General features: G+C 59.3%; 1 protein-coding gene across 3 annotated transcripts in view; it reads right to left on the reverse strand.

Annotated features, from left to right (window-relative positions):
- Positions 1-984: 984 nt before the first annotated feature.
- Positions 985-17,815, reverse strand: part of TLE2 (TLE family member 2, transcriptional corepressor) — a 22,937-nt gene continuing 6,106 nt past the window's right edge. The window contains exons 6-20 of one of the 3 annotated variants that reach the window (XM_049642322.1): positions 17,451-17,525; positions 17,050-17,233; positions 16,658-16,677; positions 12,463-12,570; positions 11,147-11,191; positions 10,447-10,596; positions 8,857-8,995; positions 7,927-8,087; positions 6,898-6,974; positions 5,924-6,173; positions 5,480-5,727; positions 5,244-5,391; positions 3,571-3,721; positions 2,603-2,679; positions 985-1,293 (exon numbers count right to left, since the gene is read on the reverse strand). In XM_049642322.1, coding sequence (XP_049498279.1) covers positions 1,186-1,293; positions 2,603-2,679; positions 3,571-3,721; positions 5,244-5,391; positions 5,480-5,727; positions 5,924-6,173; positions 6,898-6,974; positions 7,927-8,087; positions 8,857-8,995; positions 10,447-10,596; positions 11,147-11,191; positions 12,463-12,570; positions 16,658-16,677; positions 17,050-17,233; positions 17,451-17,525 — 1,941 coding nt within the window. In that variant the 3' untranslated portion in view covers positions 985-1,185. Of the gene's footprint in view, positions 1,294-2,602; positions 2,680-3,570; positions 3,870-5,243; positions 5,392-5,479; positions 5,728-5,923; positions 6,174-6,897; positions 6,975-7,926; positions 8,088-8,856; positions 8,996-10,446; positions 10,597-11,146; positions 11,192-12,462; positions 12,571-16,657; positions 16,678-17,049; positions 17,234-17,450; positions 17,526-17,815 lie in introns of those variants that run through there. The other 2 variants (XM_049642323.1, XM_049642324.1) reach the window with 2 other exon arrangements.

The following is a 17,815-nucleotide window of genomic DNA, read 5'->3' on the forward strand; positions in this document are numbered from 1 at the left end:
CCCTGTGGCCGAGGAGGAGCAGATTTCCCTCGATTTCCACCTGGCCGAGCGCCTTACCTCTGAGCCTTTGCACATGCTGTTCCCTGTGTACCCACAGTCTTGCATGACCCTCCCAGCTGGTGGTTTCACCTGTTAGCTCCCGGCTTACCATCACCTCCCCTGGGGTTCTGGTGTTTGCTTGGCAGCTTATGCCAGGCCAGGTGTCCCCGTGCACCAGGCTCTCAGGAATTATCGGTGGGTGGGTCTCAAAGGAAAACTGCACCCCAGAGAGCTCCGTTCTCCTCTATACTCCCCACCCTTTGTACATGGGCAGTGGCTTGGGATGATTCCGTCCGAAGGGCTGGCAGTGAAAGAGATACAGGCAACTTTGGGGCCAGGGCACTGAAAAGCCACGTGTGGGGCACCTGGGCAGCTCAGTCGGTGAAGCGTCTGCTCAGGTCATGATCTCGTGGTTCGGGAGTTGGAGCCCCGCGTCGGGCTCTGTGCCGACAGCTCGGAGCCTGGAGCTGCTTCCGATTCTGTGTGTCCCTCTCTCTCTGCCCCTCCTTCGCTCACACTCTGTCTCTCAAAAGTGCACGTTAAAACAAAAATGCAAAGGCATAACTAAATAAAAACCACGTGTGACTTCCTCTCCCCTGCCACGTTGGATCCTGCAGCTACACGTGACGGCAGAAACGGGCCCCGAGTGACTCCTCGCCGTCGAGCCCTGCAAACCACGTGGACACGAGCGGCAGAGAAACGTCCGCCGCCTTCAACCACTGAGGTCTGGTGGCTCCTTGCCACCGGGCACCACGTAAGCCCTGCTGCTCGACAGCACTCCGACTCTCCCGGCCGCCCCTGCAGAATGCAGTCCTCCGGGGTCCAGAGGAGGAAAGGGAGGCTGAGGGACGGGATGCCACTCACCCTCGGCCGCACAGCCTTCCGCGGTAACAGCGCCCAAGAAAAGCAACAGCCCTGGTTCCCCAGCCCAGGACAGAAAGGTAGTTGCGATAAGCACATTTATTTCCCCGAAGTCCACCTGCCCGTCCAGCGCTGTGTCCAGCAGGGGAAGATGGCAGGGAGCCAGCCGGAGGGCCGACGAGGCTTGGCGCTCACGGGTATGAACGGAGACGGGTGCCGGGCTCTCTGTCCTGGATGCCCCTCCCCCACGAGCCAGGCCAGGGGCGCAGAAAGATGGTGGGGGGCTCAGTAAACCACCTCGTAGACCGTGGCCTTCTTGTCCCCCGAGCCTGTCACAATGTACTTGTTATTTCCGGAGATGTCACAGCTCAGCACGGAGGAGGACTCCTTGGACTATGGGCAGGGGTGGGGGAGGGAGGGAGAGAAGGGGAGGTGAGGCGTGGCCGATACTAGCACCGTCTGGTGTCCGGTCCGTGCCCCTGACCGCCCTGCACGACGTTCAGAGGGAAGGGGCAGGGCCAGTGGGATTGGGCGGACAGGTGACAGATCCTGGGAAGGGCGGGTCCCCTGTTCTCGTGACACCAAGAGAGCCGCAACCGAAGCCCCGCCCTTTCCTGGGAGGCTCAGAGAGGGTGTGGACGGGGCACGAGGCCACACGGCACAGCAGAGGGCCAGCCGAGGCTTACAGCGCAATGACCCTACACCAGCAAACGTTTCCTGTAAAGGACCCGGCAGTAAGTTTTCAGGCTTTGCCAAAGGTCCAAATGAGTCTCTAGCCAACAAGTCCGGGGGCCAAATAAATCTACGTCACATTATCGTCCTTTCGTTTTACACCCCTTTAACGATGTAAAACTCAACTGCACGCCCACTAGAATGGCTGTAACAAAAAAGGACACAATAACAAGTTGTTGAGGACGCGGAGAGTTTTGAACCCGCGTACACTGCAGATGGGATGGAAAAGTTGGAGGACAGTCCAGAGGTTAAACAGCTCCCAGCAATCCCACCCCAAGACCTCTCTGCCCAAGAGCAATGAAATCACGTCCACGGCAGCGCGACTCACAGCGGCCAGAACGCGGAAACAAAGCAGGTGTCCGTCAAGCGGTGGATGGATAAGCAAGACGCAATCCATCCAGACTACAGGCTGTGACCCAACCTCAGGAAGGAAGGGCAGCCTGCCTCCTGCCACCACGTGGGCGGACCCGGAGGACACTGAGCAGTGACAGAAGCCAGACACAGGAGGACACGTCCTGCGTGACCCCATCACAGGGGGTCCCCAGAGGAGTCCCGTCCAGAGAGACAGAGGGTAGACGGTGGGAGCCAGGGGATGGGGCAGGGGGCGGGGAGTCCGTGCTTCATGGGGACAGGGTCTCGGTCTGGGGAGATGGAAAGCTCTGGAGACGGATGGCAGGGGTGGTTACACAACAGTGTGAGTGTGCGTGCGCTTAGAAACGGTCACGATGGCAAGTCTTAATGTATTAAAAAGAGGAAGCACGCACAAAAAGGACCCAGGCTGCACGCGGATGTGGCCCGCAGGCTGCAGTTTGCAGACCCTGCTTTAGTAGCTTGCTGGCTGGTGGGGAAGGGGGGGACCTCGCAGGACCCGGGGGAAGTTCCGCGGCTTAACCACCAGCTCAGCCACCCCGGGGCCCCTGCGTGCAGCACGTCCTGGCCTGCAGGGCGGTGGCTGCACGCGGCTGGGTACCTGGAAAATGCTGGCTCCGTATGGCGTCCTCCAGGCATTCAGTAAGTTGTCTTTCCCGGTGCTCACAAACCAGCGCCCTGGGGGAGGGAGAGCAGGGGGTTCCAGCAGGAGAGACCAGAGAGCCCCCCACCCCCACCCCCCGGCTGTGGGCCGCAGGCAGACAGGGTCCAGCAGGCCTGGTCTCTCCCTTTCTTTCTGGCACCTCCGCTCTCACAAAGGGACCAGTGGGCCCCTCCTTCCCCCCCATTTTCCAGATGGTGAAGTCAAGGCGCCCCTGGGGGCGGGGGCCCATCTGGCCTTCAAGAAGGGGGAGCCCCCAGGAGAGCGTGGCCAGATAAAACATAAGATGCCCAGGTACCTTTGAATCTCAGATAAATCACAAACCATTTTAATACAGATGTGCCCCAGGATTTCATTATTTATTTTCTTTTAATGCATGTGTGTCCCACGCGGTACTCGGGGCACACTTATGCTGAAAATCATTTGGCTGCTTTTTTTTTTTTTTTTTTTTTTTTTTTTTTAGTGTCAGTGTATCTCAGGCAATATTGGGGATGTATTTGTATCACCAAATCAGTTGCTTTTAAGCGTAAGCATGTCCTGGGTCGCACTTGGGAAAAAGTTCCGCTAACCAACGATTCGTTAAGATTCAAAATTCCACCGAAGGGGTGCCTGGGTGGCTCCAGTCGATTAAGCGCCCGACTGGGGCTCAGCTCACAATCTCCAGGCTCGGGGGTTCGAGCCCCGCGTCAGGCTCTGTGCCCACAGCTCGGAGCGTGGAGCCCGCTTCGGGTTCTGTGTCTCCCTCTCTCCCTGCCCCTCCCCTACTTGCGCTCTGTCTCTCGCTCTCAAAAATAAACATTAAACAGAGAGATTCCAATTCCGCTGGGCGTCCTGCGTTTTGTTGTGGGGGCTGTCCGGTGGGTGTGGTGTTCCGGTCGCCCCGCCCCGCGCCCTCCAGGCACACACACCGCAGGAGGCGAACTTGAGGGCCAGCACGCAGCTCTCGTGAAGGTGCAGCTGGTACTTCTCGGGCTTGCGCACGTGCAGGACCTCCACGCTACTGCTCTCCATGCCCACGGCCAGCCAGTCCTGGTTGGGGCAATGGCCCAGGGAGAAGATCTGGGGGTGCAGAGGAAAGAGGGGACATCGAACCCCCCCCCTGCAGAGGTTGGAGGAGGCCCAGAGCGGCAGGGGAGGGGCCCACCGCTCTCCCGCGGCAGCCCTGCGTGGAGAGGCAGCTGGCCCAGGGCCTGGAACGCAGCAGGAACTGCATGTCGGATCATTAATATTAATCAGAATTACACGGAACCCTGGGGCCTCACATCCATTATCTGCTCAGAACGCACAACAGCTCTGGGAGGGAGGGAAGGAGGGAGAGGGAGAAGCCGGGCGAGGACAGTCGCCCCCCTTGAGCAGATGGCAGAAGGGAAGCTCGAGGCCAGGGCTCGCTCAAGGCCAGAGATCCGTGAAAGACGAGGCCTTCGGACTCCCAGCTCGGAACTTTTCCCCGCTTGCCAACACCTCCTTTTGCTTGGATGTGAAAGGACTCAGTGGCCTCAGGCAGAGAGAGGCTTAACGCCTTGTTCTATCCTAACCCTGTCGAAGTCCTACGGACAGGACGCGTGTGGAAAGAACCACAAATGGACAGCGGAGAGAAGACTGGAAGTTTTCACGTGTGCTCTCCTGCCCGTACAGAGTTCCTGCACAAAGACGGGGGCCCAGTGGGATGAGAGATACTCACCATGGGGTCCCCAGAGAACAACCCATCTAAGTCTCAGGGCCAGGGGATGGACAGCCATATCCACCTGCCCCCTTGAGTTCCTTATCAAAGAAACTTTTAAGCTAAAGAGAAGAGAAGGTAGAACAGAAAGAGTTTGGGCGTTAGCTACTATCTCCAGGCTTCAAGGGAGGGGGCAAAAATGGAGATGGGTTTTGAAGGATGAGTAGGAGTTCACCAATTGGAGAAAAGGGAAGGAAAAGCATGTCAGCTAGAGGGAACAGTAAGTGGAGAGGTCTAGATGCATCTGAGGGCATGGTGTGTGTGAGAGAGACTAGAGCACAGAGGCCTTAAATGTCAGGCCAAGAAGCTCCCGTCCTGCCCCCAAGGCAGTGGGAGAGAGGATCTGGGTGACTCTGTTCAGCCGTGAGGAGTCTCCAGATCCTGTCCAGCTCCTTCACTTCATCCTTTAGCCTGGATTCTCACAGAGCCCTCAACGGAGACCTCTCTGCCCAACTCCTATGTCAACCTCTCCCTGTCGACCTAGATCAGTGGCTCCCCAGTGGGTCCTGGGGGGTGGTCAGGAGCTCTCAGTCGGGTCAAGAGATTGAAGGCTGGGAAGAGAATCGGGCTACCGGAGAAGAGGAAGGAATGAATGGGGGCGTGACTTAGCAAAAGCATCTGGGAAAGTGATCCGAGGGTCTTAGTAGACCCACAGCTTACTCTGAATCAGTGCCTTTGTGTTTCCATGGGGTTGGGGGCGGGGTAAGGCCTATGGATTTGTGAGAAGGACAAAAAAGATGGACACGGGTCACAGGTATCTGGTCCCCACTCAGTTTCTGGAAGTGAGTGCCTTGTGGGGAGGGGAGGGGGCTCCGGATTCCTGAAGCTTCTATCGCCCTCCCGGCAGACCCACTGCGGCACCTGAGAGCAGAAATCGTGCTGCTGCAGCTGGCGGCCCTCCCGCAGGTCCCAGCAGCGCACCGTGTTGTCCAGACCCCCGGTCCAGAGCCGAGTGCCGTAGTCGGAGATGTCGATGCAGCTGGCACCATCGGTGTGGCCCTGGAACTGCCTGGAGGGAGAAGGGCCCAGGCGTCAGGCGACCGTCGTGGGGCTGGTTCTGCTCCAGCGCCGAAGCGAGGGGCGCGGGGGCCACCCACCTGACCATGGTCTGGTTCTGCAGGTCCCAGACCACGATGTTGCCGTCGCTGCAGCAGGAAAAGCAGACCTTGGCGTCGGGGCTGACGGCCAGGGCGTAGCAGGCCGGGGCCGAGGAGGTCAGCTCGGCCTTGATGCGCGGGGTGGGCGCCGCCAGGTCCCAGATGGACAAGGTGCTGGCCTCCCCTCCCACGATCAGACTGCGGCCGTCCGGCAGCAGCTTGCAGGAACGGATGTAGTTGTCCCGGTTCTGGGGCGGGAGAGAATTGACGGTGTGGGGCTGGCCCTCCCCGACGGGGCCTCCCCCCCCCCCCCGAGCGCCCCCCAACGCGCGGGGCCCCCCCCCCCCCCCCCCCCCCCCCCCCGCCTCGGGCCCCGCCCCCAGCGGCCCGGAAATCCCGCCCCTGCGGACAAGCCCCGCCCCCGCCGGCGGGCCCCGCCCTCACCAGGCAGTCGAGCTGCGCCACCGGCGTCTTGGCGCCCGGCTGCCCCACGTCCCACACTTTGACGCAGCCCTTGCCGCCGGTGTACACGTGCTGCGTGGAGCCGCTGATGGTGACGGCGCAGACCACCTCGCCGTGCGCCAGCGTGTGCAGCTGCCGCGCGTGCCGCGGGATGCCCGCGCCCACCAGCGCGTCCGAGGGGAAGGGCACCGGCTGCATCTGCCCGTCGGCAGACACGTGGAAGGAGTAGGCCCTGCACGGGAGGAGGGCGGTGACGCGCGGGGAGGGGACCGCCCTGGGGGTGGCGGCCCGGCCGGGTGCCCGCCCCGCTCCGGGGGCTCGGGGCCGGGGGGCGGGGGGGGGGCGGGGGGAACCCTGGATCCCAGGTGACGGATGGGACAGTCAGCGTGGCCTAGCCCGTGGCCCGCAGCCTGGCAAGCAGGCACTTAGTAAATGCGTGTTGAGTAGCGAGGATCCAGGGAGACGCCTTGAGAGCTCCAGAGACTGGGACCCATTGGGAGCCCCCAGCCCCGGGTGGCCAGTTAGACTGAAATCAATTTACAACTTCAGTGTCTCAGTGGCGAAAGCCACAGGTGGCCAATGGCAGTCAGGTTGGACAGCTGTAGGTATAGAACATTCCCATCATGGCGGAGAGTTCCTGGGTACTTGGGGCTGCACCGCCCTGGGGTTGGCGGGGGGCATTCTGCGCACTGTAGGATGTACAGCTGTATCCCAGGCCCCATAGAGGCCGGATGTGGGCCTGACCACCAAAAAATGTCAAAGACATGCCGAATGTCTCCGGGGTGGGGGTGGGGAAGGCAAAAGTACCCCCCACCCCCGTTTCTGCATTTTTCTTGTTACATACCTCTCCAGAGAGCTCCTCCAGAGACTTTCTGGAAAGACAGCAGGGAACCCCAGCCCCCACCCTACAATGTAAGCACCGGACAGGAGGCAGGGATCCCTGAGCCAATACTCACGGCTTCCCCCCAGGGATAGTGGGCAGGGAAGAGGAGATAGATGACCCTCGGAGATGTGGATGAGACTCAAATGCCATCTGCCAAAATGCCAAAGAGGAAGGGTCCTAGGGCAGGTGACTCAAACCCACCTCTGCCTTCCCCCATGCTCACCTGCCGTATTTCTCTGTTTATGAGAGGATCCCCAATCTGATCCCCAGTCAGCCCCTCCCTAAGAAGGCAGAGATGCCCTCTCCTCCCGCTGCACTACAGACAGAAGAGCAGAGGCTTGCACTTGAAGGAACCCCAAAGCCTCTGCCCAGGGAATCCTAGAATCCCAGGCTTGGAAGGACCCCGAAGAGTCTGACCGGCTCTAGAGCAAGAGTTGGCAAACTCTGGCCCCCTGTTCGTTTTTGTAAATAAAGTTTTATCGGTACAAAGCCACACCCGTTCATTTCTATGTTGTCTATGGTGGCTCTGAGCTATGAAGGCAGAGGTGAGTAGTTTTGACCCAGACCAACTGGTCGGCAAAGCCAAAACCATTTAATGTCTGGCCTCTTGCAGAAAACACTTGCTGACCTCTTTTGCACAACATCCCTTGGGTCTGGGATGTCCCCCGTGACAGCATTTTCTTCCCTCTGGAGGCACCCTTGTCTACTCCAGGGTGGCTCACTCTGTCAGCCGTCTGTCCTTGTGCTGCCCTCTGGGGCCCACCCAGTCCCTGTCTGCTCCCTCCGCCCCTTAAAAATCAGGGCCAACAACTGTATGCCCTCTGCCAGGAGGTTGAATGGGCCCCTTGTGCCCCGTGGCTGGGGCTCCCTGCTCCTCATAATGCGGCATAAGCACAGCTGCTCTTTCCAGTTATATGTTACTTGTATTAAGCTTGTGGAGCTCCTGAGACCTTCAGATCCTCTCCCCGCATGCGCTTGCCAAGCCAGGGTTCCCGTCCCTTTCCCTATCCCCTTGTCTCCTCTTGTGTAACTGGTTTCTCCTCCCGGCCCCCAGCCCCTGTGCCCTCCGATACCTCCCGGTGCCCCCACACTGAGGACTCACCATGGGGGACCGTCCATACACCACAGAGCCGCTGACCTGGGGGGACAGGTGGAGGCTAACGTAGGAGCTGGGCACAGAGAGGTCCCCGTTAAGGGCGCTGTGGGAGCTCAGGCTGAAGGACGTGGTGAAGGGACTGGACAGGGTCAGGGGGCTCCTCAGGGCTGAGTGAGAAGAGACAAAGATAGGTCTTCAGACACCTTGGACCCAGATCCGGCCTTCCACTGCCTTGGCTGGTCTTTCGGGGCTGCTGCGTTCCCGTCCAGCATCCACCACACCCTGTCATATGTCCAGATGTTTGAGAATACCGTTCCCTCTGGCTCATATGCTGTTCCCTTGCCTTCCTCGGTTGCTGAACTCCTACTCACCCTTCGACACCTAGACCCAAAGTCCAGCAACATCTCAGGAACATCACTGAGCCTGCTCGCCCCACCCCTAGCCCGTTCTGGCTCTCTGCCTCTATCCCCGCCACGATCACACGGGGCTGGAAGCTTAGGGGTCTGAGTCTCCGTCCCCACCATCTGGGAACTCCTCAAGGGCGCGTTCCAGGGCTGATTTCTTTCTGGGAACCCAGAACCACCGCAGGGCCTGGCCATATGACAGCAGAGCCCACGTTAACGAGGGGGGACCTGAGGCTCAGAAAGTTTGAGTCGCTTGCCCAAGGTCATGCGGCTGACGAGTAGTATCCAAGGCCGGCCTCAAACCCCAGGCTGTCTGACTCCAAAGCTTGTGTTGTCCGTGCAGAAGGTTAAACCTCTTGAGTAGATCGCTTCCCCTCTGGGCCTCTGTTTCCCCAACCGACAAGCCAAGACAGGAAACCAAGGCCCGGGGTGAGGCGGCATTGGGCTCAGAGTCCTGGAAGGGGTCAAGGCCATCCCAGCGCTGAATACAACCCCCCAGAAGAGACCTGTTCAGGCCCCAGTGGACACTCACCGACACTGTCCGTGCCAGGCGTTGGCTTGGTAGCAAGCTGGCGGAGGTGACTGGCTGAGCTGGGCCCTGGGGTGGGCGCGTCCTGGGGCGGGGAGGAGTCGCAGGACTTGGGGGCGGGAGTGCTGGCGGGAAGATCATTCTGGGGAGAAAGGTCGGGACTGAACGCCCCACCCCCACCCTGGCACCAGCACCTGGCCCCCTGCTGCCCACGATCTGGTGAGAAATTGGCACCGGAGGAGGGAGCTAGGCGGGGGCTCACAGGAGGTGTCTGCACGCCAAGCACGTGGGGTTCAAGGGCATGGGCCCCACCGCTGATGCCCTGAGCACAGGGACATGTGGGGTCCACAGGCCGGGAGCGCCAGGCGGGCAGCAGAGTGGGAATGGGCACGCAATGCCCGCAGGGCTGCACACGGCGTGGGTGGGGGGGGGACCGACACCCGCTGCCAGAGCCCAGCGGGCACATGATCAGGTATGAGGAGTGCGGGTGTAGACAGGCCTCAAGCAAGGGCACACGGGGCAGGGAGCGGGCATTGCGGAGGAAGGCGATAGTCGGAGGACTCAGGAGGAGGGGAGCACAGGCCTGCACCCAGGCAAGGGACCGGCAGCCAGCACTGGGGTGCCCCTGGCTGCTCCCAGGGGGCGGGGTGCCCCTGCAGCTGTCTCTCCCTGCGGGGACACCTGAGGAGAGGGGGAGGGGATCTCCAAGGAGGAGCACACGGGCTGTCATCTCTCTGCTGTCACCTCCTTTGCCTTTAAAGAAACTTCACGTCCCCGTCCCGTCTTTCCACTACACAATCACGTGTTTCCTGCCAACCCCACTCCACCAGGGGGAGTGGGTGGGGACACGTGGGACAAGGGAGGCCTTCTGGGGGCTTCTCCCGGAGAGCAGAGCTGCCCCTCCCCCTCTGGCCTCCCGGAGTGGAGGAGGTCACAGGAGATGCAACCGTCAGCCCCAGCCTCGGCGGTTGCCATAGCAACCTGCTGGGAGGGGAGGCCTAGAAACCGACGCACTCTCTGGGTAAGCGCAGGGCAGGGGTCTGGGTAAGATTTGGTGAGGGCAGGGGTGGGACCAAACGGAGCCCGGCTGTGAATGCCTAAGGGGCGTGCTCTGAGGGGTTCCTACACCTGGCACTGGGAAAGTTGTTCCCATAGTAATGCTCTTGCCTTTCGGGAAGGGGGGGGGGACAGGACAACCTCTCAGGTGGGGCTGCTGTATCTCCCGCTTCTCCAAGGCTTTAACACTTGCCAGGCTGGAGTCAGTCCCAGAGCAGCCATTCTGCAGCTGAGTGTTTATTTCCAAGGGATTTCCTATTTGTTGCAAGAGATGCTTCCCTTTCTCCCTAAGAGGGTGAGTGGTCTTTTGATATGTATTTAGGTTCAACAGAGCACGCCGACTTGGGGAAAATACCTGGATAAAGTCGAGGCAGATTTTAGGAAGGTGGCAAATAATCATGAAGGAAATGCTGGTCAACCCGCTGGAAAGACCCCAGCAGGGCTGCTTTCTCCTTGCTCGACATCTAATCGAGTGGCATCTGTTTCCAGGTCCCCAGGGTGCGTAAAGTGAGTTTCAAGGCCTCCCCTACTCCTTACCAGGACAAGCTCTTTGGCTCTGGGGAGCGGGGAGCCGAGGCTGGAGGCCAAAGAGGCCGGACTGTCCACGAGGTCCCGACGGGCGGGGACGCATATGGGCGCCTTTCCACATGGGGTGATAGCTGGGCTGGGGGGCTCCGAGGGTTGGTCCTGGGTTTGAGGAGGTGACATTGAGTGGAGGTGAACTGGGCAAAGAAGGAGAGCCCCTCTCTATATACCCCTCCCCAACCCCACCCCGCACTCCAGCCTGGGTCCCTACGATCCACCTTGGGAGGATTATGAACCCCCCCCCCCCCCGCCCCCGTGCCTTACTTTACGCATCTGTAAAATGGGATTGATAGTACCTACTCCATAAACCCACATAGAAATGACTGTGTAAGGGCTTGGCTCTGTTGTCCCCCATTAAACAGATGGGGAAAAGTGAGGCCAGGGACGGGGGCGTACTGTCCCAGTCACACAGTGAGCCAGGGCCGGATGCTACTTCTGCTGCCCATTGCCAGGGTTCTCTGGGCCTCAGTTTCCCCACCTGTGCTATGGAGAGGGGGTCAGCCTGGGGTGTCCCTCTATCCCCTACTCCCCCTACCCCCACATCACCCTCAACACAGCCATCCACAGGGGGGGCCAGGACCCCCCCTCTTCCCTCTGGGTCCCCCAACACTCGGGAAAGCCTGCCACCCTCTGGGCCCAGACCCCGACTCACCTCGTCCACCACCAGGTTGTAATCGCTCTTGTCTTCGTCACTCTCCTGGGGGGACACGGGGGAAAGAGCTTGTCCTGGCCATGCCGCTACCTCCGTGCCCCCTTACTGATCCCAGGAGACCGCCAGCCGCGGTCTGACCGGGATTCTGGGGCTTCAGAGGCCCTGTGCTTAGTTCAGACAGAAGGCTGCCATTTGCTCAGGTGCAAGGGGTTGGGGGCGGGTCTCTCATGGAGAAAAAGGAGGGGATGGAACTTAGGGCCCAAGACTTGCTGTGGGGCCCCGAGTGCCTCCCGGCCCTCCCTGGGTCCCAGTCTCCTCCTCGGTGACGGGATGGGACGTCCCGTCCGGGGTGGTCCCCGTCGGGGGACCAGGACTCATCCATAAACTCCCAACTGGCTCTCTCTCCACGGAGCCAGTCAACCTCTCGGGATCGTCTGCCCACCACCATCCCCCATGGCCTAGCACAGACCTCATCCCCTCCTTAGGCTCCTGGCCTTCAGCCTCGCCCCCTCCAGGTAGCCTTCCAAGCTTGCCCCAGAAGACTTTCTTTACACCTGTCCCCACATCTGTACTACGTCCTTCTATGGCTCCCCACTGCCCTTGGGAGAAACCCTGGCGTGTGGGGCTGCCCTCTGGTCTGGCTGGAAAAGCAAGGGAAGACCAAGGCTGCAGCCTGAAGGCCACATCTCCCAGCAGGGGCGGGGGGGGGGGGTTGACTGCCCCCTGCCCTCCACCCCCGGCCCCGTCCCCAGTTTTCTTCTTTAAAATACCCGTTGCTGACGGGTATAGAACAAGCTGCTATGTTTTTTAAAGATCAAAGGCATCTCTGAGAAACAGCAGGACTGGCCAACACTGGGCCTGCCAGCAGGCAGCTGGGAGAAGGCTGTCCCTGTAGATGGGACAGGTGCTTTCCAGCCAGCCAGTCCCAGCCCCAACTTGCAGCCTGGCCCCTGGGGCGCCAGAGTAGGAACTGCAGGTGCAGTGAGGGGCGGGGGTGGTCCTGACCCAGGAGGAGGGCCCCGGAGAGAGTATTCTGCGCCTCGTGGAGGGGCAGAGGGAGGGGAATGCCAGAGCGCTGAAGAGCCGGACCCAAAGCCAGGAGGTGGGCAAACAGATATGTGCCCCAGAGGCTACGGAGACAGAGCAACTGGAGTTGGGCCTGGCCCCACAGCTCCCCTCATTGTTCAGTGCTCCGTGCCCAGTGGGGAGCTATGGAAGGCCCCAGAGTGAGAGAGTCGCGGCCAGAGCTGGGCTCTGGGAGGCCCTGAGGGGCGGGGCTGGGGGGCCCACCCATCTTCCGCTTGCCCCCCACTTACATAAGGTCCCGACAGATCCTTGTCCTCAGCTCGCGGCTTCCCACTGCCCCCTGGGCCACCGGGTCGCACCTCTTCCACCACGCTCTCAGGGGGGGAGGGGGACGCGCTCTGCAGAGACACAAGGGCCGGAGAGAGGGTCAGGGCCCTGGGGCCCCAGACTCCGTCCCGGCCCAGCCCAGACCGAGGGTCCCCAAACACAGTTATTAGGATCTGTGCCTCAAGCTTCCCATCTGGGAAATGGGACCTTCCAAGGGCAGGCTCGATGCTAAGGTCTTGACCCCACAGCAAGTTCTTTGGGCAAGTGACGATTAATCCCATTGCACAGACAGGGAAACTGAGCTTGAGGAAGACAGGACTGCACAGCGAATTAGGGGCCGAGGCAGGATGCCCAGCCAGCCCACCAGATGTCGACAACCAACCTTCTGAGGTCAAGGGCTGGGTGTGCCAGCACAGAGACACAACATCAACCTGCCTGTGTGCCCTCGGACAGTTTTCTCCTTCCCTGGGACTCAGTCTCGCTAGCTGTACACAGGGGATGCCCCACACAGTGATTTCTCAAGCACTGCAGTTCTGGAACCATTTCTTCAACTGAGATCTTATCTTGAAGCCTGATTTCATGGGCAGATAAGACGTTGGGCCCTGAGAGCTGGGTGGCTCTGTGCAAACCGCACACAGGATTCAAAGCCACGTTCAGCAAGATGGGCCACTAGGAAATAAAGCAGGCCACAGATGCAAAAGCGTGCAGCCGCTTAAAAAAGAAAGCAGAGGGGCGCCTGGGTGGCTCAGTCGGTTGAGCGTCCGACTTCGGCTCAGGTCAGGATCTCACAGCTCGTGGGTTCCAGCCCCACATCAGGCTCTGGGCTGATGGCTCAGAGCCTGGAGCCTGCTTCCCATTCTGTGTCTCCCTCTCTCTCTGCCCCTCCCCCACTTGCTTTCTGTCTCTCTCTCTCAAAAATAAACAAAGATTAAACAAATTTTAATAAAAAAATAGTAAAATAAAATCTCTTGTTAAAGATAGTTTTAAAAAGTGTTTTTATTTTTATTTTTTTGAGAGAGAGAGAGTGAGGGGGAGGGGCAGACAGAGAGGGAGACGGCGGATCCCCAGCAGGCTCTGCCCCGACGGCAGAGAGCCCGATGTGGGGCTCGAACACGCGAACCGCGAGATCATGACCTGCGCTGAAGCTGGACGCTTAACCAACTGGGCCACCCAGGCGCCCCAAAAATAACATCTTAAAAAAGAAAAAAACAAGTAGAGACGTTAGAGATGTGACAGCACGGAAAGATGGCCTCAATGCATCACCGAGGCGGAAATCAGCCGGCAGAGAGGCGACTGGCTGGGCGCAAATCCCAGCTCGGCTTCTCATTGGCTCTGAGACCTCGGGCAGGTTACGCAACCTGTCGCACGCTCAACCCGTGTCCCGTGGATGATCCCGGGGATCATCGCAACAGTGCCCGCCTCCTAGGGTTGCGGGGAAGATACAGCGAGCTGCGGACGCTTTGCCGGACGCGGGGCCCGGCGCGCGGTGAGCCCACGTTCGTGCAGGGAAATTCAGAAACGCACAGGATGTCCCCGAGTTTCCCCCCACTCGGCACTGTGGGGGCTGAGCAGCGACCCTGGCCCCGCCCACTCGATGCCAGGCGTACCCCTAGTCATGAGAGCCACAGAGGTCCCCAGACACGGGCTGGTGTCCCCTGGGGGCGGGATCTCTTGTGCGAAAACTGCTACTCATACCCCTTCCCTCTCTGGCAATTATGTTCCCACCACGGAGCCTCTGCTGCCTCGAACCTGTGTCTCTGTGTGTGTGACACGTGTTACACAGGGGAGAAGTCTGGAAGGAGGCGCTGCAAAACGACTGGGGTCGTTCAGGAGACTTGGATGGGAGGGGGCTCGGGGCAAGGGTCAGGGGGTCCCGGTCCCTTTACGGGGTTGAACAGGGTCAAACAAAGTTACGTGCCCACCCAGAACCTCACTAGGAGACCTTATCCCAAAGTAGGGTTTTCGCAGAAGTGATTAATTGCGATGAGGGCATAGTGGGTCGGGGTAGGCCCTAATGCAACGGGGCTACGGTCCTGTTTTTTCAGGTTTTTAAATGTTTGTTTATTTTTGAGAGAGATAGAGGGCAAGCGGGGGAGGGGCAGAGAGAGAGGGAGACACAGAATCCGAAGCAGGCTCCAGGCTCCGAGGTGTCAGCACAGAGCCCGATGCGGGGCTCGAACCCACGAACCGTGAGATCGTGACCTGAGCCGAAGTCAGACCCTTAACTGACTGAGCCACCCAGGCGCCCCGGACTGGTGTCCTTAAAGGGCAAGAGACACACAGGGGAGAAGCCACGTTGAGGACAGGAGAGACGGAATGATTCAGCCACAGGCCAAGGAGCCCCAAGCCCAGAGGCCACCAGACGCTAGAAGGGCTCACAGCTCGGTTTCAGATTTGTAGCCTCCAGAACAAGGAAGGGAACAAATCCGTGTTGTTTTAAGCCATGCAGTGTGTGCTAATGTGTTCTAACAACCGTGGGAAACAAGTGCAGCCCCCTTTCCACACGGTCCCCTTCTCTGTAGAAATTGTCTTCGAGGCACCTGGGGGCTCAGTCGGTTGAGCTTCCGACTCGTGATTTCGGCTCAGGTCATGATCTCACAGTTGATGGGTTCAAGCCCCGCGTCAGGCTCTGCACTGACAGCTCGGAGCCTGCTTGGGATTCTCTCTCTCTGCCCCTCCCCGGCTTGCGCTCTGTCTCTGTCTCTCAAAAATAAAACATTAAAAAAAATTTTTAAGCAGTTGTCTTATATTTTTAAAATATTTTCTATATGATATATATATTTATATAATTATATAATGTATTATATATTTTTATTTTTGAGAGAGAGAGACAGAGTGTGAGCAGGGGAGGGGAACATACGTGTCACACATAACAGAGACACGGGGATCGAGATGCCCATCTCTAGGCCCAGCGAAGACTGAGGGTCCCCACCGCTGTTCTCAAGATCTGTGCCTCAAGCTTCGCATCTGGGAAATGGGACCTTCTAAGGGCAGAGGCCATGTGGTCGTGACAACCACAGATGTCCCCAGACACTGCCCAGTGTCCCCGGCGGCAGGGGGTGGGAGTGGGGGCCCGGTGCAAGCCGAGATGAGCTCTAAGAGCGAAACGCATTTGGATCGTGGAGATTTAGCACAATAAAAAGGACATAAAACATACCATTAGTAGTTTTTATGTCGATTATACGTTGAAATATTCTGCATACATGATGTTAAGTAAAATATACTATCGGAATTCATCTCATCTGTTTAACTTTTTAAACGTGGCTACGAGAGGGGCGCCTGGGTGGCTCAGTCGGTTGGGCATCCGACTTCAGCCTAGGTCATGATCTCGCCATTCCCAAGTTTGAGCCCCACGTCGGGCTCTATGCTGACAGCTCAGAGCCCGGAGCCTGCCTCGGATTCTGTGTCTCCCTCTCTCTCTGCCCCTCCCCTGCTGACGTGCGCGTGTGCTCTCTCTCTCAAAAATAAACGCTAAAAAATTTTTTTTAATTTAAAAATATAAATAAACGTGGCTACTAGAAAATGTGCAGTCACATAGTAGATTGTGATGCTGCGAACAAAGGCAAAAAAACCACACGGACCCCCCCCCGCCCCCCCGCAACACACACACACCAAGCTCACAGCACAATGACGGATGCTGGGGAGACTGTGGGCTGTACCCGTGTGCGGTTTCCTGCATCCTGTACTGTGTTTTATCCCAGACATTACGGTTGGGGGAGGCTGGGTAAAGGGCACACGGGGCTTCCCTGCACTTTTCTTTGCAATGCCCGATGCGTTGGTAACTGTTTCCAAATTAAGCAGTTTTTAAAAAAATTACACACAGGGCTCACCTCTATTTCCACTGGGCACCGCTCTGACAGACGGTGATATCGAGTGGATGATGGACAAGTTCATGAGCGGAAGGTGCCACGTGCGTGCATTTATTCAATTGCAAAAAACAAAACAAACCCCCAAAAACCAGCTCACGATTGAAAACCTTCCATAAAGAAAACTCTAGCGGTAGGGGCACCTCCTATACCAAAACGCTCCAGACGACCCAGCTGGAACACGGGGCGGGCGTCCTGCTGGGAGGACCTTAGCAGCTCAGAGCCACTGGCTTCAGCCACATTCGAATGCAAAGCCAATATCACACAAGTTCCCGGATGCCTCTCGACTTACCCTGCTCTGAGCTCTCTCCGCTGGCAGGTTGGAGGCGAGGCAGAGAGAGAGAGAGAGGGAGAAGAGGTGAGGGTTTCACGGCCCATGGTGCCAGAGGGCACACCCCTCCAGCGCTGACAGAGCCCTCTTCCGCGCTCAGGATCTCCCTTCTCCAACACCCTTGCAAAGGAGTGGATCGTTCCTTTCCTGAGCCATTCAGGTAGATGCCCAGAGAGGGCCAGTAACTCGCCCCAGGACACACAGCCAGTGGGGAGTGAAGTTGACCCCGACGGCCCTGCAGGCCCTCTTCTTCACTCCCTCGCACTTAAGTCCCCGTGCCACCCTCCCCCCTCCCCCCCCCCCCACCCCCCCCCCCCCCCGGCCAGGGCCGCCCCCGTGCTGCCCCCGCTCACCTCTGGGTCCCTCGGCCTCCACGCCTGCCCGGTCTTCCTTGGCAACGGCGGCCAGCTGAGCCTGGGCGGCCAGGGCTCCGGACAGGGCCAGCAGCCCCGTGGCACTGCCACCCACCAGGCCAGTGGGGCGAGGGGTGAGGGGCACGGGGGGAGCATGGTGAGACAGTGGCTGGAGTTGCTGCTGCTGGAGAGAGGAGAGGTGGGCCGGGGCCGGGCCACACGGGCGCCCAGCAGGGCCCCTGGGCCGGGGTGGGGGGCTGTGGGGGTCCCCCAGAGTCTCCAGGGAGGCCGGAGCCCAGGCCAGCTGCCCACCCGGCACCCTCCAGCTTTAGCACCTCCTGGGTGCCGGGGACGCAGGGGTGGGGTCTCCCCAGGGCAGGGCAGGGGCTGGGCGGACTCACCCCGATGAGGCTGTTCAGCTCCCCCACGGTCACCTGCTTGGCCCGCTCCACGGCTTGAAGCACCTGTTGCTGATGCTGGGAGGCGGGGGGCCGGGAAGGGGGGTGCTCAGGCTCCCCGTCTGCTGGGAGCCCCCACCCAGCCAGGCAGGGCCCTCTGAGGCCCCCCCGCCTCCCTCCACCCCATCCTTGTTCCCAGAGCTTTGTTATTTCTCTTCTCTCTCCCTTTCCATTTTCTTTTCTTTTAATTTGTTTAATGTTTATGTTTATTTTTGAGAGAGAGAGAGAGAGAGAGAGAGAGAGAGAGAGAGAGAGAATGAGCGGGGGAGGGGCAGAGAGAGAGGGAGACACAGAATATTTGAAAAAGA

Source organism: Panthera uncia, chromosome A2 (assembly GCF_023721935.1).
Source record: "Panthera uncia isolate 11264 chromosome A2, Puncia_PCG_1.0, whole genome shotgun sequence".
In the NCBI taxonomy this organism is placed as follows: Eukaryota; Metazoa; Chordata; class Mammalia; order Carnivora; family Felidae; genus Panthera; species Panthera uncia.